The sequence below is a fragment of the Bufo gargarizans genome, chromosome 4 (assembly GCF_014858855.1).
Source record: "Bufo gargarizans isolate SCDJY-AF-19 chromosome 4, ASM1485885v1, whole genome shotgun sequence".
Classification (NCBI taxonomy): Eukaryota; Metazoa; Chordata; class Amphibia; order Anura; family Bufonidae; genus Bufo; species Bufo gargarizans.
Genome location: NC_058083.1, coordinates 424,964,611 through 424,984,431, shown reverse-complemented (window position 1 = coordinate 424,984,431; position 19,821 = coordinate 424,964,611). Strand labels below are relative to the sequence as shown.

Below are 19,821 nucleotides of genomic sequence, written 5' to 3'. Positions count from 1 at the left end.
GGCATATCCAATTGCTCCATGACTGCAGTACCGTTTTCTTAAGTCTCTTCTTCAATGTTATGTTCATCCTTTCTACTATTCCTGATGATTGGGGATGATGGGCTACATGAAATCATTGTTCGACATTCAACACCTCTCACACATACCAGTCATGACCTTCCCTGTAAAATGAGAACCTCTATCAGACTCGATGACCTTGGGGAAACCCCACCTTGAGATGACCTCACCCCATAAGGCCTTTGCTGTTGCAGTAGCTGAGTCTTATCTCATGGGCAAGACCTCTACCCATTTAAAAAAAAAACTCAATCGCCACTAGCAAATAATGGTATCCACCAGGAGCACTTGGCAAAGGACCCACAAAATTCATTTGTAAGCGCTCCCATGGTCCTTTGGCCAGCGGTATCCTTAATAGTACAGGTTTTTGCCCTTTTGGCCTGGGGTTCATTTGGGCACAGATGAGACATTCCTGGACAATCATCAAAACAGTTTCTCATGCCTTCCCACCAGTATTGAATAAACTCGAGACCCATATGTCCTGTCAATCTATGATTTTCCCTAGTCCTATCCTTCAGATATTGGCAGGGAACTACAAATCGAGGGCCTTCTGCGGTCTCCCTTAGCAGAAGATCATCCTGAAGGGTGTAATTTAGAGAAATATCTGGCGCCCTTTCTGGAATTTAACATTTTAATTTTGTACAGTACAGCATTCTTATCCTGCTCTGCCACTAAACATGGGGTTGTTGCTTTGGAGACTGGCAGGTATTCTGGTTCCATCTTCCCCCTATCTGTGTCGTCAGTCATGCTCTTCCCAGGCTTGCCTACCCTCAATATCATAGGGAGTCCATTTGGCTCCCATTACTGCAGCCTCTTTTGGCTAGTCCATCTACCTTGTTCCCCACTGAGATTACGTCGGTGTCTTTCTAATGTACTTTCACTTTTATTATTGCCAATCCTTGTGGTTCTAGACTAGCCCTGTCCCAAATATCCTTTAAAATCTAACCATGTACCAGTGTCTTTCCTGATGTATCACTAAATCCTTGTATGACATAAAGATATGTACTCGGTCAGTGATCGAGCGCAATTGGACCCCCACTAAAATGGCTTCTCTCACTGCCTCCAATTCTGCTCTGTGCCAAAAAACTTCTGGGGCATTTAATTAGATTTTTTTTTTCATTTGTCTGTGGACACCACAGGGCTTATCCTGTGTGAAAATGTCCTTCCTCCTAGTATCTCGATCCATCCATCCAAATCTTCAGATCTTCCTTTCCTGCCACTAGCCTGAACAACTCCTGGGTCTTAGCCCTATTTACTTCTCCACAACCATGCTTTTCTTCATATTGCATTAATTGAGGCAGGATATAGGTGGCGTTGTGTGTGACTCTGATGTTCCTGGGTGTTAGATCCACCAGCCACCTGTCCACTCTCTGAGAGGAAATACCACTGAGTGTTCATTCTAAGAGCATTTTGATGGGAGTATGTGGTGTTTTTGTAGTATGTTTTTTTCCTATTTCCTATTTTTTTCTATTTCCACCCGGACTCAACAGTCTTGATAGGAACCCATTTTCCTTGCCTTTCCTGTAGCAACACAGCCTTGATTGCTACTGCCAAGGCATGAACCTGCAGTGCAAAGGGTAGATCTGAGTTTGGATTTCTTAGAGCGGGTGCCTGAGTGAGACTAATCTTTAGCCTGACAAAAGCACCTTTATGCTCTTCCATCCATTCTAGAAGATCTGTTTCTCTTTTGTCATTTTTCAGGAGTTCATAGAGAGGTTTTGCTTTTCCAGTACCTCAATTAAGTACCTGTAAAATCCAACGAGACCCAGGAACTGTCTCAGTGCTGTTTTTGTATTTGGGTTCTGGGATCCTCCCCCCCTTTTGAAACTTTTACACCCAAAAATGACAGATTCTTTCATTAACTAGATCTTGGTAGGATTTAGCTTAAAGAATGCATTCTCCAGAAGTGTGAGAAGTTCATTCAACAACACATAGTGCTATTCCTTGGTGTCAGTCTGGAGCATGACATCATACATATATTGCACAATGCAATCTGGCTCTGAGAATAGTAATAAGATTTCAACCATGCAAACCGACAAAACGTGTATTGCTTTCCCTGAAAGCTAAATGCAAATTTGTACTGGCAATCTGGGTGCACAGGAATTAAGAAGTACCCATTTGAGATCTCTATTGATGAATACACTGTGGCGGATGGTTTGAGTGCCGTCATCATATCGGGAGATTTGGTGACCACATTTGTGACAGGGGCCGTACACTTATTTAAAGCTCTATAGTCCAGAGTAAGACGCCTAACATTGTTTTTTTTTTTTATGGGCCAGAGCAGTGTGTTATTAGTGGACTGGCAACCCCTAATGACCTACTGTACCAGCAAATCATCCAGTGTATTTTTCATATATGGGATTGATTCAGGTGGTATTTTATATTGCCTCTGAGGAGGCGGATCTGGGCCTTCCACCATCACCACTATGTTTGACACATTCAGTTTTCGAAGTTGCCCATGTCCATGTTTGTTGCCACAAAATAGCAGCCAGTGTCTTATAATCTGTCTTTAACAATACAGCTGGATCTAGCAGTTCATCAGCTTTTATTGTATCAATTCCATAATTGTCAGTAACCATTTTTAAACCTCCTTTATATCTCGGTCCTTTCCATAACGTCCAGTTACACAAGTCAACAAGAAGTCTATGTTCTTTCATTAGATCAGAACCAATGATAGTGCCCTCAAGTGTTGGGGAAAGATAAAGGCCACGCTCCACCCAAAGGTCTCCAATGTTTATGGGTACTAGCAATGATTGCGTTGAAGGTACTAATTGCCCTCCAAATCCTCTAAGAAAAATACGCTTAACATAAGGGTCCAACGTCAATTCCAAATTAGTCAAATCTACCGCTGCAACTGTATCCAATAAGATGTCTGTTGGCCCCCTACCGTACCCTGAATTACGAGGTCTACCACCCTTGTCCCTGTCAAGATGGCTTACCAGGGACAATTCTGGGGCCTGACATCCCTATGGCTTCAAATCAGATTTGTTGGGGAAGGAGTCTATGACGTCTCAGGTTATCTGCCACTGTTTTCCCCAACCTTCTGAGGAGCTTTTGGTACCTAATCTGCCACATTATCTGGTCTTTGCTTTTGATATTGTTTTTATTACGCAGGAATGTCCTGTCATTGGCAGCTTTTTTTATGGCTTCTACACTCCTTCATAGTCTGACCTTTGTTGCCACATTTAAAGCATTTTCTGGTAATTCTTATTTTGCTCATTCTTAACTATTTCAGAAATTTACTTCTGAGACCTGTTGTCATGTTTCCTGAATCCTTTAAAATATTCACAAAGGCTTGATATGAATTTGCTTTTCTTAAGACTACCTTTGTTGGATAATCAACAAAGGCGCACTTATTAGCCATTGAATATAGGAAACTACTGTCATCAGAAGACATATCGGGACAATTGTAAGTAACACGATACAAAGTTAGATACTCACTAGAAAAGATAATTGGGTCATCTCCTCTCTATAACTTGCATTTTCTAGTGCATTAGTACCTCTGGTGTCTCTACCCCCCCCCCCCCCCCCCATAACTCTCTGTATCTCTTTTAACCTATCATTTTAATTTCCCCAGTTGGAGTACAGCTCTGCAGATAGGCCTCTGAGTGCCCACCGGCTCCTGTAATTTTTCAATAAGTCGAGATGGGAGCCATGCCTGCAGTAGAGTGCATGCATCCCTATTTAAATTATATTGTGTAACTACAGACTCAAACTTGGGGCTCATGCAAAAAATATGATTGACATCCTTTTGCATTCTGAAGAACGGAACTGCTGGCCCCTAATAAAACAGTACTATCCTTGTCCGTAATACGGACAATAATAGGACATGTTCTATTTTTTATTTTTTTTGCTGAACAGAAATACGGACAAACGGAAACGGAATGCACACTGAGTAAGTTCAGTTTTTTTTTTTGCGGACCCTTTAAAATGAATGGTTTCGTATATGTTCCGCAAAAAGACCGGACACTGAAAGAAAATACGTTCGTGTGCATGAACCCTTATTGGAAAGACTAATTGGTGAGGCACTTGTGTCCAATTTCACTAACAACTGGCATAAATTTGTTTTATCTTGAATAGACAAAGTTGTTGATTGTAATCGATTACCACCATTTATATGCAAACTATCTTTGTCTACTTCCTTCTGATACAGGAGTAAAAAGAGAGGAACTCTAATTTGGGGTTGATTCTGGATCATCTGCAGTGCAAATAGGTTGCTCCTCTGCCCCTTTCCAGTTTTTGATCCTGTTTAGCAGGTTTACATACGTGACTACAACTGTCACGGTCATATTGATGTTTGACCGTGACGCGGTTGCCGTGCAGACTGGTAGCTAGGGGCAACGTGTAGTTTGTGGTTTGCATGTGCACTTCCCCTTTAAGGTGTGCCTCCCTGCAGTTTGGTGATCAAGGGGTTAATCTTCTGGCTAGTGGGGATTAAGGTGTTTCCTGGGTGTGGCCACAAGCTGGATATAAACCTGTGGCTTGCTGGCTGGGGGCAGTTGTACTACAGCCTTGCTTGGTGTTGGAGCTTTGCTCCTTGCTTGGGTGTTTCAGCCCAGTCCTTGAGGGCCACCTTATGGAACATAAATTGTCCTCCCTTTTGTACCCTCCTTGTTCCTCTACCCTCACTTGTTGTATGTGTGGTGTGGGTTTATATTCTGAGTGTGTAGCGTTTTGTTGGTTGTTACATGTCTGGGCTTTTGTTGGTCCCTGCATGTATGCTATACATCACCCGGTATGTTGATACCTCTGTAAGGGGGCTGCTTTCCCGGAGGAGTTAACCATTAGTCTGTATGCAGTGGTGCCTGGGGCTGCCGTGCTCCTTGCAGCATGGGGTCCAGGCAGTATCCGGAGTGCTGGATACCTGGGTGTGTGTTCTCTGTACGATGTCCTATTTGGTGTGTTGGCACCTGTACTTATGCATGGGTTCCAGTTGTGGTGGCAGCGGCAGGTAAGTTAGTTTTCCGGTGTTCTTACCTGCCGATCCAGTTGCTGCATATGGTCTTTTCCTTTCCACCTGGTAATAGGCAGCTGGAGACTCCAGTTCGTCGGAGTTCCTGAGGAACTGGTTGTCTCCTATTCCTGACCCCTATGCCAGGGACAGTCAGGGTCAGCAGGTTCCGGTGCATGAGCACTCCCACCTTCAGAGTTTGATCATGCGGTCAGGAGATGAGTCAGGATTAGGGTGGCTGTAGGTTGTGGCCTGCTCCCTTCTCTGTAGTCTGGCCTAGTAACCGTTTCCATTATACGGTGGGGGGTTTCCCCCACTCCCCACCATGACAACAACAATGGTTCTCTACCCTATGATTCTCTTTTGTACTCAAATTCATAATATACAGTTCCTTTTGCATCAGCTATAAATTGGCATCATGCAATTAGATTTTTAAGTATAGCAACACCACCATCATTCCTGGCCTCTCGTTCTTCTAAAGAAGCAATACATTGTTCCCTAAGTGTACACCTTTCCTCACACTCCTCTAACTGATCTCAAAATCAATTTTGCTGAACTAGTCCATCTACCTCATCTCTTAGCCCCTCACATTCACAATTGCTTTCAACACTAGCACTGGCAACAGTTATTTCTTGCTCAATTTTGTGTAGCTCACCTCTTATCTGAGCCTTTTCTGTGTACCACTGCAACTCTTTCTGTTATGCAATTTCTTTCATCCTCATTAGCATACACAACACATTTCCTAATGTGTTCCTTTTTTTTTTTTTTTGATGGGTCAATGCATCATCCACACTGAAGCATAGTTTTCCACAATTGTATTCACTACTTCTATTTCTAAATATAACAACTACACAAAGACAACAAGACAAATATCAAATTTCCAGTGAACACAGAAATGCACAACCCATTGAAAGACAATTCACTAACTAGGGACTGAATACAATCCTCACATTACTGACTCCCACAAACCTGAGTCAGAGTAATGTGACTTCACCTACACTTGACAAACAGCATCTCTTATACCTGATCAATACAGATCCAAGATCTATTGAAGCATAAGGCTACCTCCCCTTAACATGAAGTTCAACTGGGTTATCCCCACCTCACTTTCTTATCAGAGATGTCTGGTTTTATCCTTTTAGACCTTATGAGAACTTCAGTCAAAACAGGGTATCAACCTAACTTGCCAGCAAAACCAACAATTACACAGGCCTTAACTTAATTTGCTAGAACATTAACATATACAATACAATGCATGTATACAACAACCTAAATAAAAAAGAATTTATGCTCACTAATTAAGCGCATCCGCTGGGGTTCCAAATGTAGAATCCACTTTCTGTGCCCTATTCTATTCTGTATTTTCTCTAATAACAAGGCGTCAAGGCTTAAAGAGAAATTTATGGTTTATTAAACAAAAAATTAAAGGTACCAAAGAACAAACAGAATAATGGCAAAAACCTCTCCTTCAATGTCCTATATACATATAATCCTAATCCCAAAACCTACTACTACTATATATGTCTTCGGTCCTGTGTGTGTATATATATATATATATATATATATATATATATATATATATATATATATATCTCAAATAATATCGCATTCAGACCCACAGACACCCATCATTCCACCCCTTACTTAGATGTCATCCAGTCTCCTTTATAACCGCTCATCCAATCAGTTTCCGGTAATGGGATAGGGGTTGTTGCGCCTCAGATAACCCATACACTCCACCAGGCCTAAGGCAGTGTTCGTTGACCCAGGAAATAGTCACAGTTGACCACTCCATCTGCCATTCAATTATAGCGTTGATAAGGAGGCACAACATTCTTTACACCTTTGATGTACACCGCAGGGGCCGAGTTTATGGCCCACGTCATAAGGCAAACAGGTGTTTCCCGCATTGCTTGTTTACACCAAAACAGTCACTGAGGAGATTTCACATGCGTTTGCTGATCATATGATTATTATTCCAACTGTCATACCTTTTCATTGTCCATTTGTGACCCCAAGCAGGGTGTTGTCCATCCTGTGAACTTCTTGCTGCTATTTCCATTCAATATTAACTAAATCTTATAGTACATGGGAATCTCTAATATCGAATATTGCTCATGCTGACTTCCAATACCTTGTATTAACTTTCTCTGCATGATAAATGCCACTTGCTGAGGTGAGAAAACCCCTTTAAATGCGTAAAAATTTAAAAGAAATTTCACCGCCAAAACGACATTTTTATATTGGTGGTAGCAGATGCATTATTGCATCACACATGTACAAAAATGTCAGTGTTAAACCAGTGATAATAAATGGATATATACAGATGTAGCGGAATTAAGTCACACAACGTGTTAACTAGATTGTGATAACTCATCAAGGATGACTATTAACTCTGCTACATCCATAGTTCAAAGAAATTTCACAGCCAAATCTGCATTGTTGTATTGGTAGCAGACACATTATTGCATTGTACTGTGTGTTATAGAACAAAAATGTCAGTTGAACCGGTCCAGTAATATTAAATGTATACACATTTCAAAGAAATTACACAGTCTACACTTTCAACGGCAGTGTTTGTAGGAGGGAAGCGACATTTAATTGTGCCTCTATCTTTAAATTACATAAAACACACCTGTAATTTTGCTAGTACCGTTGAATAAGCTGTGTTCGAAACCCATTACATTTCATATAGGAAACCTGTGGCACTTATGGATTTACACTGCACAAAAAGTTAGAGATATTTGGCTTGTGGGTGAAAATTCAGTATAAGCCTAAAATGCACTCTAACCTTTACAGGTGAACTTAACTTTTGAATGCACATGTCCAACTGTTTATTGTTTCAGTACTTTTTGCACAACTGGGTGTTCTCTAACAGGGAGCATAATGGTAAAATTCACAACAGGTGTTTGATCCATGAATTGCCCAATAAATTCCCTGGTTCAATTAGAATTTGTATTTAAACAGTCCTCCTCCTCATCATGCTGTTCACATTTTGACATCATGAGACCAAGACCACACCTACCAATTGATGAACAGTACCTCGCCATTGCAAGGCTTTAAGCAGGATGTTCTAAGACGGAAGTGGCCACTGAGCTTAGTGTCACAGAGTGTCATCAGCAGGTTGCAACAGAGATGCAGAGAGACTGGAAGAGTCACAGAAAGGCATAGACGTGGATGTCCTTTGGCCACATCCCACACTGATGACAGCTTCATTGCGAGCAATGCCCTGCAGAATTGGATGATGAATTCCACACAACTCCAGGCACATTTAAGGGATGTGAGAGGCACCTAAGTGTCACATCAGACCATTTGAAACCATTTAAATCAACATGGTCTGCATGCTAGATGGCCTGGAAGGGTACCTGACCACACCACCAGGCACAGGCATCCTCACTTTGCATGGGACAGGGATAAATCTACGCTGGACGAGGGACCAGTGGGCATCAGTGCTGTTCACTGATAAAAGTCGGTTCATGCTGAGCAGAAATGAGGGCTGCCAATGATGGAGAGCACCATGCATCATCCACTGTTGTCACCAGACAAGCCTTTGGTGTTGGTAGCGTTAGTGTGGGCAGGTGTGTCTAATCATTACAGATTGGTCCTACACTTTGTGAATGGTACAGTGACAAGCCCATAGTACATTAACATAATTCATCTAGTCATTGTGCCTCTGCAAGAACAACACAGACCAAATTTCATCTTCAGGGATGAAATGCACCAGCTCATCAAGGTCACATCATTAGGGAACTGCTGCTGGAGACCGGGGTACCTCAAATGGAGTGGTCTGCACTTTCCCCAGACCTGAATCCCATTTGAAATGGGATCAGCTGAGTCGCCGTGTAGAGGCTCGTAATGACCTCAATGACCTGAGGGCTGCCCTTCAAGAAGAGTCAGATGCCATGCCTCAGCTGAAAATAAGTTGACTTGTGAACAGCGAGACGTTGTTGTCAAGCTGTGATTGATGCTCAAGGCCACATGATAAATTGAGACATTGACTTTTTTGTGGGGGTATACTCCTCATTGTGGGTACTCACCAGATCGTCTCCCCTTTCGGTCTTCCTGACAAGTTCCAGCTGCCTTTCACAGTAGAAATAGGACCAAGGCTTAATCTCTGTATAGTGTGACCTCAGCTGTACACAGGGCTCCTCTCAGCCTCTTAGAACTTGTATGGGAGGCACTCTGCTGCAGAGGGCACCATTCCCCCTCCACATGTTGATTAACCCTACGCTGTCTCAGTGACTGCTAAAGGAGGATCTATCGCTGTTCAGCTGCCAGCCTGTGCACTTCCACTAAAGAGCATGCAGCTAACCAACACTGGAAGGTTCTTGCTCTAATATTCTGTGTCCTCGCCTATCTGCATCCTCTATCAGGCAGAAATGCTATGTTGGCCAGCGCATGTACCTTTATTTAGTGGTGGCAGTTCTTGTGCTGGCTACTTCTACAGTAGGTCAGTGCTTTTGCTGCCTTTCTCTTCTCACTAAGTGGTATCGCCTGATGTTAGTGCTGCCTGATGTGATAGCCTCACATTGCCTCATTGCAGATTCGCCTGACTAGAAAAATAATGTAATGCACAAAGAGCTAAAAGACATTCCCATGAATATCCTCACCTACTGGGATGGTGCCAACCTCAACATGCTTTTCTGTGAAGCTTTCGTCTTAGGGTAGGCCTTTATGCTTTCAAAGGCCAGGGCGAATTTCTGTCCGAGTCTGGCGTTGGTGGTTTGACTGGTATGCCATGACATAGCTGTATATAATGAAAGGGTTTAAAATGTACAGATGAATTAGTGCTGGAATGAAACAAATTATTAAATATTATACAAACCGGATTCCCAAAAAGTTGGGACACTAAACAAATTGTGAATAAAAACTGAATGCAATGATGTGGAGATGGCAAATGGCAATATTTTATTTGTAATAGAACGTAGATGACAGATCAAACGTTTAATCCGAGTAAATGTATCATTTTAAAGGGAAAAATACGTTGATTCAAATTTTCACGGTGTCAACAAATCCCCAAAAAGTTGGGACAAGTAGCAATAAGAGACTGGAAAAAGTAAATTTGAGCATAACGAAGAGCTGGAAGACCAATTAACATTAATTAGGTCAATTGGCAACATGATTGGGTATAAAAAGAGCTTCTCAGAGTGGCAGTGTCTCTCAGAAGCCAAGATGGGTAGAGGATCACCAATTCCCACAATGTTGCGCAGAAAGATAGTGGAGCAATATCAGAAAGGTGTTACCCAGCGAAAAATTGCAAAAACTTTGCATCTATCATCATCAACTGTGCATAGCATCATCCGAAGATTCAGAGAATCTGGATCAATCTCTGTGCGTAAGGGTCAAGGCCGTAAAACCATACTGGATGCCCGTGATCTCCGGGCCCTTAAACAACACTGCACCACAAACAGGAATGCTACTGTAAATGAAATCACAGAATGGGCTCAGGAATACTTCCAGAAACCATTGTCAGTGAACACAATCTACTGTGCCATCCGCCGTTGCCAGCTGAAACTCTACAGTGCAAAGAAGAAGCCATTTCTAAGCAAGATCCACAAGCTCAGGCGTTTTCACCGGGCAAGGGATCATTTAAAATGGAGTGTGGCAAAATGGAAGACTGTTCTGTGGTCAGACGAGTCACGATTATTTTTGGATTCTGGGACGCCATGTCATCCGGACCAAAGAGGACAAGGACAACCCAAGTTGTTATCAACGCTCAGTTCAGAAGCCTGCATCTCTGATGGTATGGGGTTGCATGAGTGTGTGTGGCATGGGCAGCTTGCATGTCTGGAAAGGCACCATCAATGCAGAAAAACATATTCAGGTTCTAGAACAACATATGCTCCCATCCAGACGTCATCTCTTTCAGGGAAGACCCTGCATTTTTCAACAAGATAATGCCAGACCACATTCTGCATCAATCACAACATCATGGCTGCGTAGGAGAAGGATCCGGGTACTGAAATGGCCAGTCTGCAGTCCAGATCTTTCACCTATAGAGAACATTTGGCGCATCATAAAGAGGAAGGTGCAACAAAGAAGGCCCAAGACGATTGAACAGTTAGAGGCCTGTATTAGACAAGAATGGGAGAGCATTCCTATTTCTAAACTTGAGAAACTGGTCTTCTCGGTTCCCAGACGTCTGTTGAGTGTTGTAAGAAGAAGGGGAGATGGCCTTGTCCCAACTTTTTGGGGATTTGTTGACACCATGAAATTCTGATTCAACATATGTTTCCCTTAAAATGGTACATTTTCTCAGTTTTAACTTTTGTTCTGTGATTTATGTTCTATTCTGAATAAAATATTAGAAGTTGGCACCTCCACATCATTGTATCCAGTTTTTATTCACAATTTGTATAGTGTCCCAACTTTTTTGGAATCTGGTTTGTATTAACTAGGTTATTGCTGTTGAGTTGGCATGTTATGTCCTAAAATGTTTCTGGAGTTCCTCTTTAAATCTAATTAGTGAATCTAAACTAAAATATATGACCTATTACCTTTTTTTTTCTTTTCTTTTTTTAAATGCTAAATTCAAGTCCACATAAAAAACCACCACTTCCTTCAAGTGCTCCAAACTAGTGATTCACTCCAATAGTCTCACTGGCGAAAAAGAAAGGACAGGCTATGTAAAGTTGTTTTTATAGTAGCATACACACTGTAAACATATCAATATTTGATCTCTATTGAAACATTTTATATAGATTTTAAATCATCCCGTTAAACATAATACACCAACAAATTAATGCAATCTTTATTAACAGTTATATTGAAATGTGCATGGGGTGTTTATACCTTTTCACATGACTGTTTCAGATGCCCTAAAACTGATTATCTTTGTCTCATGTCACCTTTTGTCTGAGAATTATATAGCGTCTGTGCTAACCTTTGTTGTTGTTTTTCAGAAATCGAATGGATTTATCAGCAACCCAAGCATTTTATATTCTGGTGAATGAAAAGAACCTTGTCAGTATGACCTTCACTATGTCAGAATTGTACAGGGACCATAAGGATGAAGATGGCTTTTTATACATGACCTATGCATCTCAAGAGATGTTTGGGTCAGAGTATGCTTATTTATAATTGCATTTCTTCTCAAACTGCATCAAAGTAAATTCCTGATACTTTTTAATTCCAAAATAATCCTTTGTCCATGTTTTAATTTAATAATTTTAAAGGAATATATAGATACTTTTTATATTTTTCAGATAAAGAATTGTAATAAAGGGTTTAACACTGAACTTTCAACTATTTTTAGTGAATTTGTAGTTTCTTTCCGCGTAGGACAATGGTAGTGAGTTACCAAAAACTGTTACAGGGATAAGGCTAGGGCCACAAGGTAACATGTGTTGCGCCACTTCTTGTTACAGAAAAGTCAAGCAACATTTTTTTTAATAATAGTCAATGTTGTCAGTGTTTGCGTATTCAGGTTTTGTTTACTAATAAATAAACAAAAAAGAGGTGCACCATAGGGTGACAACGTAGGCACAAGAAAACTTAAAATACTCAGATTGGAGGCTCACCTTTTGAGTGCTGTGTAAAATCATAGGCACAACACTATTTTTGGGCATATCAGGAATAGTTTATCATTCCCCGGATCTGGTTGTCATGCAGCCACTGATGCAGATTTCCTCAAATGAAGGTGCCTGGAGCCCCACAGAGGATTGGATATGTGGATGCTAAAAAGATTATCCCTCAGCGCAAGGACGAACCAGCCAATGGAGGCTAATAGTAATCTTTGAATCTTTATTGGTTCACAACGCGTTTCGGGGATAGCTTCCCCTTCAGGTGACTACAATAGTATTTATGTCAGCAAGTTTATATACACACATATCAAAAAACACGCCAAACAGCGGTTGGGTGGTAATAATTAAATTAAGAATTATTAATTATGGTCATAAAAATTATTAACCATAAAAAAAACATTTTTTTATAACATTTGTAATAAATTCTTAAAATCATGACCTGGTGAATTGTAGACAAACTAATCGATACAATTCACATCTGGGTCCTCAGATAAGTAAGTACTTTTGACGTGAGATGACGTTAATGATAAAAATGTAGTTCTCCATTATACAATAATACACAGGTATTATAAAAATATGCAGATTTATTGGTTACAAGGTTATAAACATATATAAGTAAATAAACACGATACATGCAAATTAATATATAGCGTTATTATAAAGTTATAAAATTACTTGTAACATTATAATCAAGCTATTATTAGGTTAGGATATCGCAATAAGAACATAAGATTTATTTATATATATACAGTCAAAGATTTGAGCAGCTCTCATCTGCCGAGGATTCCACTGTGTAGCACGGAACAACTCCTTCACCCGAATCAGGAGAAATACGAAGTATGAAGAAAAAAGGGAATTTTGTTCTGTGGAAAGTCAATACTACCTTAGGTAGGAAATTGGGGTCTAGTTTAAAAATTTGCTATCTTCTAAGACCCTATGGAAGGGCTTCTGAATGGACTGGGTCCAGCTTCTAAAAAAGATAACGTTCTTTATTCCAATACACACAGGATACTTAAAAATCCAGCATAGCAGGCAAGTCTTTGCGTTTCGGATACTCCAATATTAATCCTTATTCATTACAAGTTTGTTACTGAATGGCTACGATCTTAAATAGCTAAGTTCCTTAGGTTATTGTGATCAGCAGGAAGGAACATACAAAGTCATGCCTCCTATTAACATGCCAAATGAAAGTGAAAATAAAAAGTTGGATGTATCAAAAATAATGTTAACGCTAAAAATACAGTATGAAAAGGAATTGGTAAGGCAGGATTAGATCGTATTTATGATTTAATCCTGTTGGGACACGGGACCCCATGCAAAAAATCCAATAGGACTCCCTATTAAGGAGCTTTTGCTTGTAGTCCCCACCTCTGGTGGGAGGATTAACTCTTTCCAAAGCTTGAACCTGGAGACCTGCGGTATTGCCCTGATGATAAACCGCGAAGTGAAGACTGGCTGCTGAGACATTTCTCCCTTTTTTTATGTGGAATGTCCGAGAGATGTTTACAAATTCTCACTTTTAAGCTATTTGTAGTACAGCCAACATATTGAAGACTGCATATAGAACAGGTAATGCAGTAAACCACATAGCTAGTGTTGCAATTAACAAATTGGTTAATATTAAAGGTATTATGCGTAGCTGTAGAATAAATAGAGGAACCCATTTCTATGTAATTGCAACATGTACAAATGCGGTGACCGCAATGAAATGTACCCTTATGTCTTAACCAAGTACATTTATCATTTTTTTCACTGTCAGAAAAAAGGCTGGGACTGATTTTTTTTTTTGTGCTATGGTGGGCGCACGTCGAGCAATGCATCTAACACCAGCCAAGCTGATGTCAGACCACTGCTCGTCACAATTTAAAACAGATAAATGTTTTCTGACAATGCTGCAAATTTGTGGAAATTCATTGCTGTAGTTGGTAATAAACAAAGGGACATTTTGTGCAGTTGTATTATGTTGCCTGTACTGAGGTATTCTTCGATCGGGTCATGTTGTCTCTGGATTTTTTGGACGTGCTTGCCTTGGTAAGATTCAGGGTCCAAGAGGGATATTTCAAGTCCGTGAGTCTCTTGGCTACAACCTCCATCTGCATTTTAAATGTATCCTTCCTGGAACAATTCCGCTTGGCCCGAATAAATTCTCCTTTTGGAATATTGTGGCCCATATGCGGAGGATGACAGGCTGTAGCCATGAGGGTGGAATTACCAGCCGTGTCCTTACAGAACGTGCTGGAATAAACCTGTTGTGCGACATGATCACCCTCCAAAGACAGATTGAGAGAGGTGATGGCGGGAGTGCCATGTGAAATAGTAAACTTCAAATGACATTGGTTATAATTGAGAGAGGTCCCAAAAGATTGCACGGACACCGAATCGCCCGACCATACAAACAGCAGGTCATCGATATAACAGTCGTACCATCTCAGGGAGCCACTCCAAGGATTGTTAGGTGAAAATAATAAATGGCACTCCCACCATGCCATATAGATGTTTGCCATGGAGGGCGAGAATTTCGCCCCCATGAAAACCCCTGTCAATTGCAGGAAATATCGCTGGGCAAACATGAAGACATTATGTTTAAGCAGAAACCACACGACCCGGCATATGTAATCTTGAAAGGCTGGAGAAAAGTCAGAATAACCATTCAAGAATCAACCCAGGGAGACCATGGCTAAATCATGAGGAATCGCCATATAAAAGCATGTGACATCTGCTGTAACCCACGAGAAGTGTTGTTCCCATTTAAAATTGAAGAATGCCTGCAATACCGCTCGAGTATCCTGTAAATAGCCAGGTATGGAATGAACTGAAGGCTGCAGGATACTATCTACCCAGGTGGATACTCTTTCGATAAAGGAACCTATGCCTGTGACTACTGGCCTCATGGCTGGTGGAAAACCTCCCTTGTGAATTTTTGGTAGGGAGTGGAAAATTGGTTGTTGGATATACAGTCGTGGCCAGAAGTTTTGAAAATTACATAAATATTGGAAATTGGAAAAGTTGCTGCCTAAGTTTTTATAATAGCAATTTGCATATACTCCAGAATGTTATGAAAAATGATCAGATGAATTGCATAGTCCTTCTTTGCCATGAAAATTAACTTAATCCCCCAAAAACCTTTCCACTGCATTTCATTGCTGTCATTAAAGGACCTGCTGAGATCATTTCAGTAATCGTCTTGTTAACTCAGGTGAGAATGTTGACGAGCACAAGGCTGGAGATCATTATGTCAGGCTGATTGGGTTAAAATGGCAGACTTGACCTGTTAAAAGGAGGGTGATGCTTGAAATCATTGTTCTTCCATTGTTAACCATGGTGACCTACAAAGAAACGCGTGCAGCCATCATTGCGTTGCATAAAAATGGCTTCACAGGCAAGGATATTGTGGCTACTAAGATTGCACCTCAATCAACAATTTATAGGATCATCAAGAACTTCAAGGAAAGAGGTTCAATTCTTGTTAAGAAGGCTTCAGGGCGTCCAAGAAAGTCCAGCAAGCGTCAGGATCGTCTCCTAAAAAAGATTCGGCTGTGGGATCGGAGTGCCACCAGTGCAGAGCTTGCTCAGGAATGGCAGCAGGCAGGTGTGAGCGCATCTGCACGCACAGTGAGGTGAAGACTTTTGGAAGATGGCCTGGTGATACATTGTATATGGTAATCCATTTGGAGAAACAACACATAGCAGCATATTTGGGAGTATTCAACTTCAATAGACATTGAAATCTCACCAAAGTCGAACAAATTTGCTGGATAAAACATAATCCCTGCACATTACAGTGCGGTTCCTAACATCACAGTGCGATTCCTAGTATCACTATACTGCTGGAGGAACTATAACTCTTGTACTTTTGCAGCCATAATACTTTTGCAATTATAATATTGCTGGATGAAATACAGTCTTGACTATTACTGGATATGGTGTTCCTTTTCTTCTGCGCCCTGCCATGTGCCCTTACATCAGTTTACAATCACATAGTGGGGTGTTTATGTAACCGCAGAATCAGGGTAAAAAATATTAAGTTCTGTTTGGCTCTTAACCCTCCATGTGTTAAAGAAAGAATGGAATACAATGGAAAATCTGCCAAAAAAGTAAAATTTAGAAATTTTATCTCCATTTTCCTTTAATTCTTGTGGAACACCTAAAGGGTTAACAAAGTTTGTAAAATCAGTTTTGAATAACTTGAGTTGTGTAGGGTCATTTATTGGCGGTTTCCACTATGTAAGCCCCACAAAGTGACTTCAGAACTGACTTTGGAAATTCTCTTAAACATTTCAAAAATTGCTTCAAAAATTCTAAATCTTCTAACGTCCTAAAAAAAAAAAAAATTACATTACAAAAATGATGCCCACACAAAGTAGACACATGGTGAATGCTAATTAATGAATATTTTATGAGGCATCACTATCTGTCTTAAAAGCAGAGAGATTCAGATTTAGAAAACAGTGAATTTTTTCACATTTTCGTGAACTTTTGGATTTTTTTTATAAATAATGGTAAAACATAATGACTCAAATTTACCATTAACCTGAAGTAAAATGTAAATAAACACCAATCGTAGATTACTCACAAGGTGAGTATGCGTACTAGGCCTGTATACCAAGTATCAACACCAAAAAAGGGGAGAAAAGGCAAAGCACAACTAACAATGTATATAAACTTTATTATGATTCCCAAAAAGGGGGGGGGGAATCCAATAAAATACAATGACGGACAATACAATACAATGGTGGATGAAAAGACACACAGGGTGGGAAAGGATCACAAGTTGGGCAACATAAAGAGATTAAAAAAACAACAATAGACAAGGCCAAAGAGATATTAAATAGTTAATAAATACCCAAGTGGGGGACATGTACAGGTATAAGTGACCTCGCCAACCATGAATAAGATATTGGAGCCAGATAATAAATACCAAAGTAACGATCCAAAGAGCCCCAACGCGCGTTTCACGTAAGCTTCCTCAGGGGGTGTATGTGCACACTATGCCAAGAGAAGGTGCCTTTTATATAATAAATAACTAAATTAATGATGAACAGCTGGGGGGGGGGGGGACACACTCGTGTGTGGCCACACACGGACGTCGAAGCACATGCGTTCCGCAGTGGAACGCACACCGTCACTTTTGGTTCGGGAGGGGAAGAATGCAGACCGAGAAAATATAATTGAGAACTCAGATGTAACTCCTATAATGCTTATGGAGCGGACACGAGATATAAAATAAAATAACAAAGTGAGAACAAAGAAAACCTAGTGCGTTCCAAACAGAGCCACTGGAAGGGGCAGAAGTAGCGCCGGAAATGACATAGTGTGTATGGAACGCATAGAGCTGATCACGTGACCCTTGGAACGCATAAGCCTACGGACCAGAGATACAAATGCCGCAGGAAAGATAAAGAACAAATGTATAATACGATATTCAAGAAACACTTGTCAATGAGTATGTATATCGTCAGTAGGTGTGAATGCTAACAAGAAGAGAAAAATATTAAGAAAATAGAAGGAAATGAAAACTGAATACAGTGTGACTTGTAATGTGAATGCTGCAACTAGTGAAAGTGGCCATGGTAGTTACCACAACTATGGGCATGGAGCGCAACAACCCAAAAAGAGGGGCGTGTGTGCACACTCATGTATATAAATCAAGAAGAAAAAAACAAGTGAAGAGGCAAAGGAGGGGAATGAAAAAATGTGCACAGTGCAAGAAAAGTATTGGTAATAAAAATAGTGAAAAAAAGGGTGAATAGATCAATAAAGAAGATAAATATGAGTAGGAATGTGAATGAGAACTCAGTGAGAATGAAATAAAATAGGTGTGGAATAAATATGAAAAAAGTGATTAAATAAGTGTAATAAAAAATATTAATAAAATATAAAAATATGTATATATCAGGATCAATGCAAAAAAAAATATAATTTGTTATATATAAAAATCTCTCGTTGATGTTTCCATATAGTTCATCCCTGAAAAATCGATGCCCTGTGTCTTTTCATTCAAAATTGTATTGTCTGTCATTGTATTTTATTGGATTGCCCCCCCCCCCCCCCTTTTTGGGAACCATAATAAAATTTATATACATTGTTAGTCGTGCTTTGCCTTTTCTCTCCTTTTTTGGTGTTGATACTGAAGTAAAATGTGTCACAAGAAAACAATCCCTGGATAAATAAAAGCGTTACAAAGTTATCACCACATAAAGTGACACGTCAGATTTGCAAAATTAGATCTGGTCAGGAAGAGAACCAAATATTATGAAGATAGGCGCTAAAACAAAATAACAATAATTGTATTAGGTATTTTGCATTAAAATAAAGGGTGTCCACCTATCAGTGCCACGGTCAGCACTGACTAAAGTTAATAGCTGTGAAAACCTACATCTGGGTCCAGGATATTAACCCGGAAGGCGTGCAGGTGTCACACACTAAACCCACCAACACAAAGGGGGCTTACTTCACCACAGGGTCTAACGCAAGCAACCCAGGTGAAAAACTATCTGGGAGGATCCCTGGTGCTGTAAAACCACCAAGTGACACTCCTAACAGTGAGTGTAAGCGCGCATGCACTCACTGCACCAAGATAGTAACGGTGCAGGATTGCGGCAGAGCATTAACCCTTACTCCAAAGTGGTATATGGAGAAGGGATTGCACTGACACACTCCTGTGTGTTATCAGCTCAACGCGTTTCCATGCATAAATGCTGCACTTCATCAGGAGCTGTATGCACCATGCTATATCAAAGCCCACAACCTCTGCAGTGATATTAAGCAGAGGCGGTAGATGACATGAGACAGTAAGGTAACCTGTCTAACACCGAATCCCTCTAGTGTGAGGTACGGTGTTTATAACAACAGACCACTGTCCTGCCGTTATATCAAAGCCCACAGCCTCTGCGATGGTGTTAAGCAGAGGCGGTAGATGACATGGAACAGTAAGGTACCCTGCCTGACACCGAGTCCCTCTAGTGTGAGGTACGGTGCTTTCAACAACAGACAACTGTCCTGCCTAAAGCTACACACCTCTAGGTTGAGGTGTAGTGTGCTAGTGTGCAATCACATCGGCACTGTAATGGCCGCAAGCGGCCCACAGAACGCCGAGGTTTACAGGAGAAACCCCGCCCTGCCAGACACGCCCCCCTCTCCCAGCCATTCAGGTTAAGGAGGCTCGCTCCATGTCAACCAATCACTGAACAGAGGAGGAACTACATGGGTCTCAGGGAAGGCGCTATGCGCCGTATTAAATAAGGGAATTACAAAGCGGCTTGACATAATGTCACCGCAATATCGCACCATATT

The 19,821-nt window shown here is 40.8% G+C and overlaps 1 protein-coding gene across 1 annotated transcript in view; it reads left to right on the top strand.

The window, feature by feature from the left end:
• The window catches only part of MAP1LC3C (microtubule associated protein 1 light chain 3 gamma), a 38,244-nt gene extending 26,159 nt beyond the window's left edge, over positions 1-12,085 (top strand). Inside the window, exon 4 of the mRNA XM_044291235.1 lies at positions 11,908-12,085. Coding sequence (XP_044147170.1) covers positions 11,908-12,085 — 178 coding nt within the window. The remainder of the gene's footprint in view (positions 1-11,907) is intronic.
• The last annotated feature ends 7,736 nt before the right edge of the window (positions 12,086-19,821 follow it).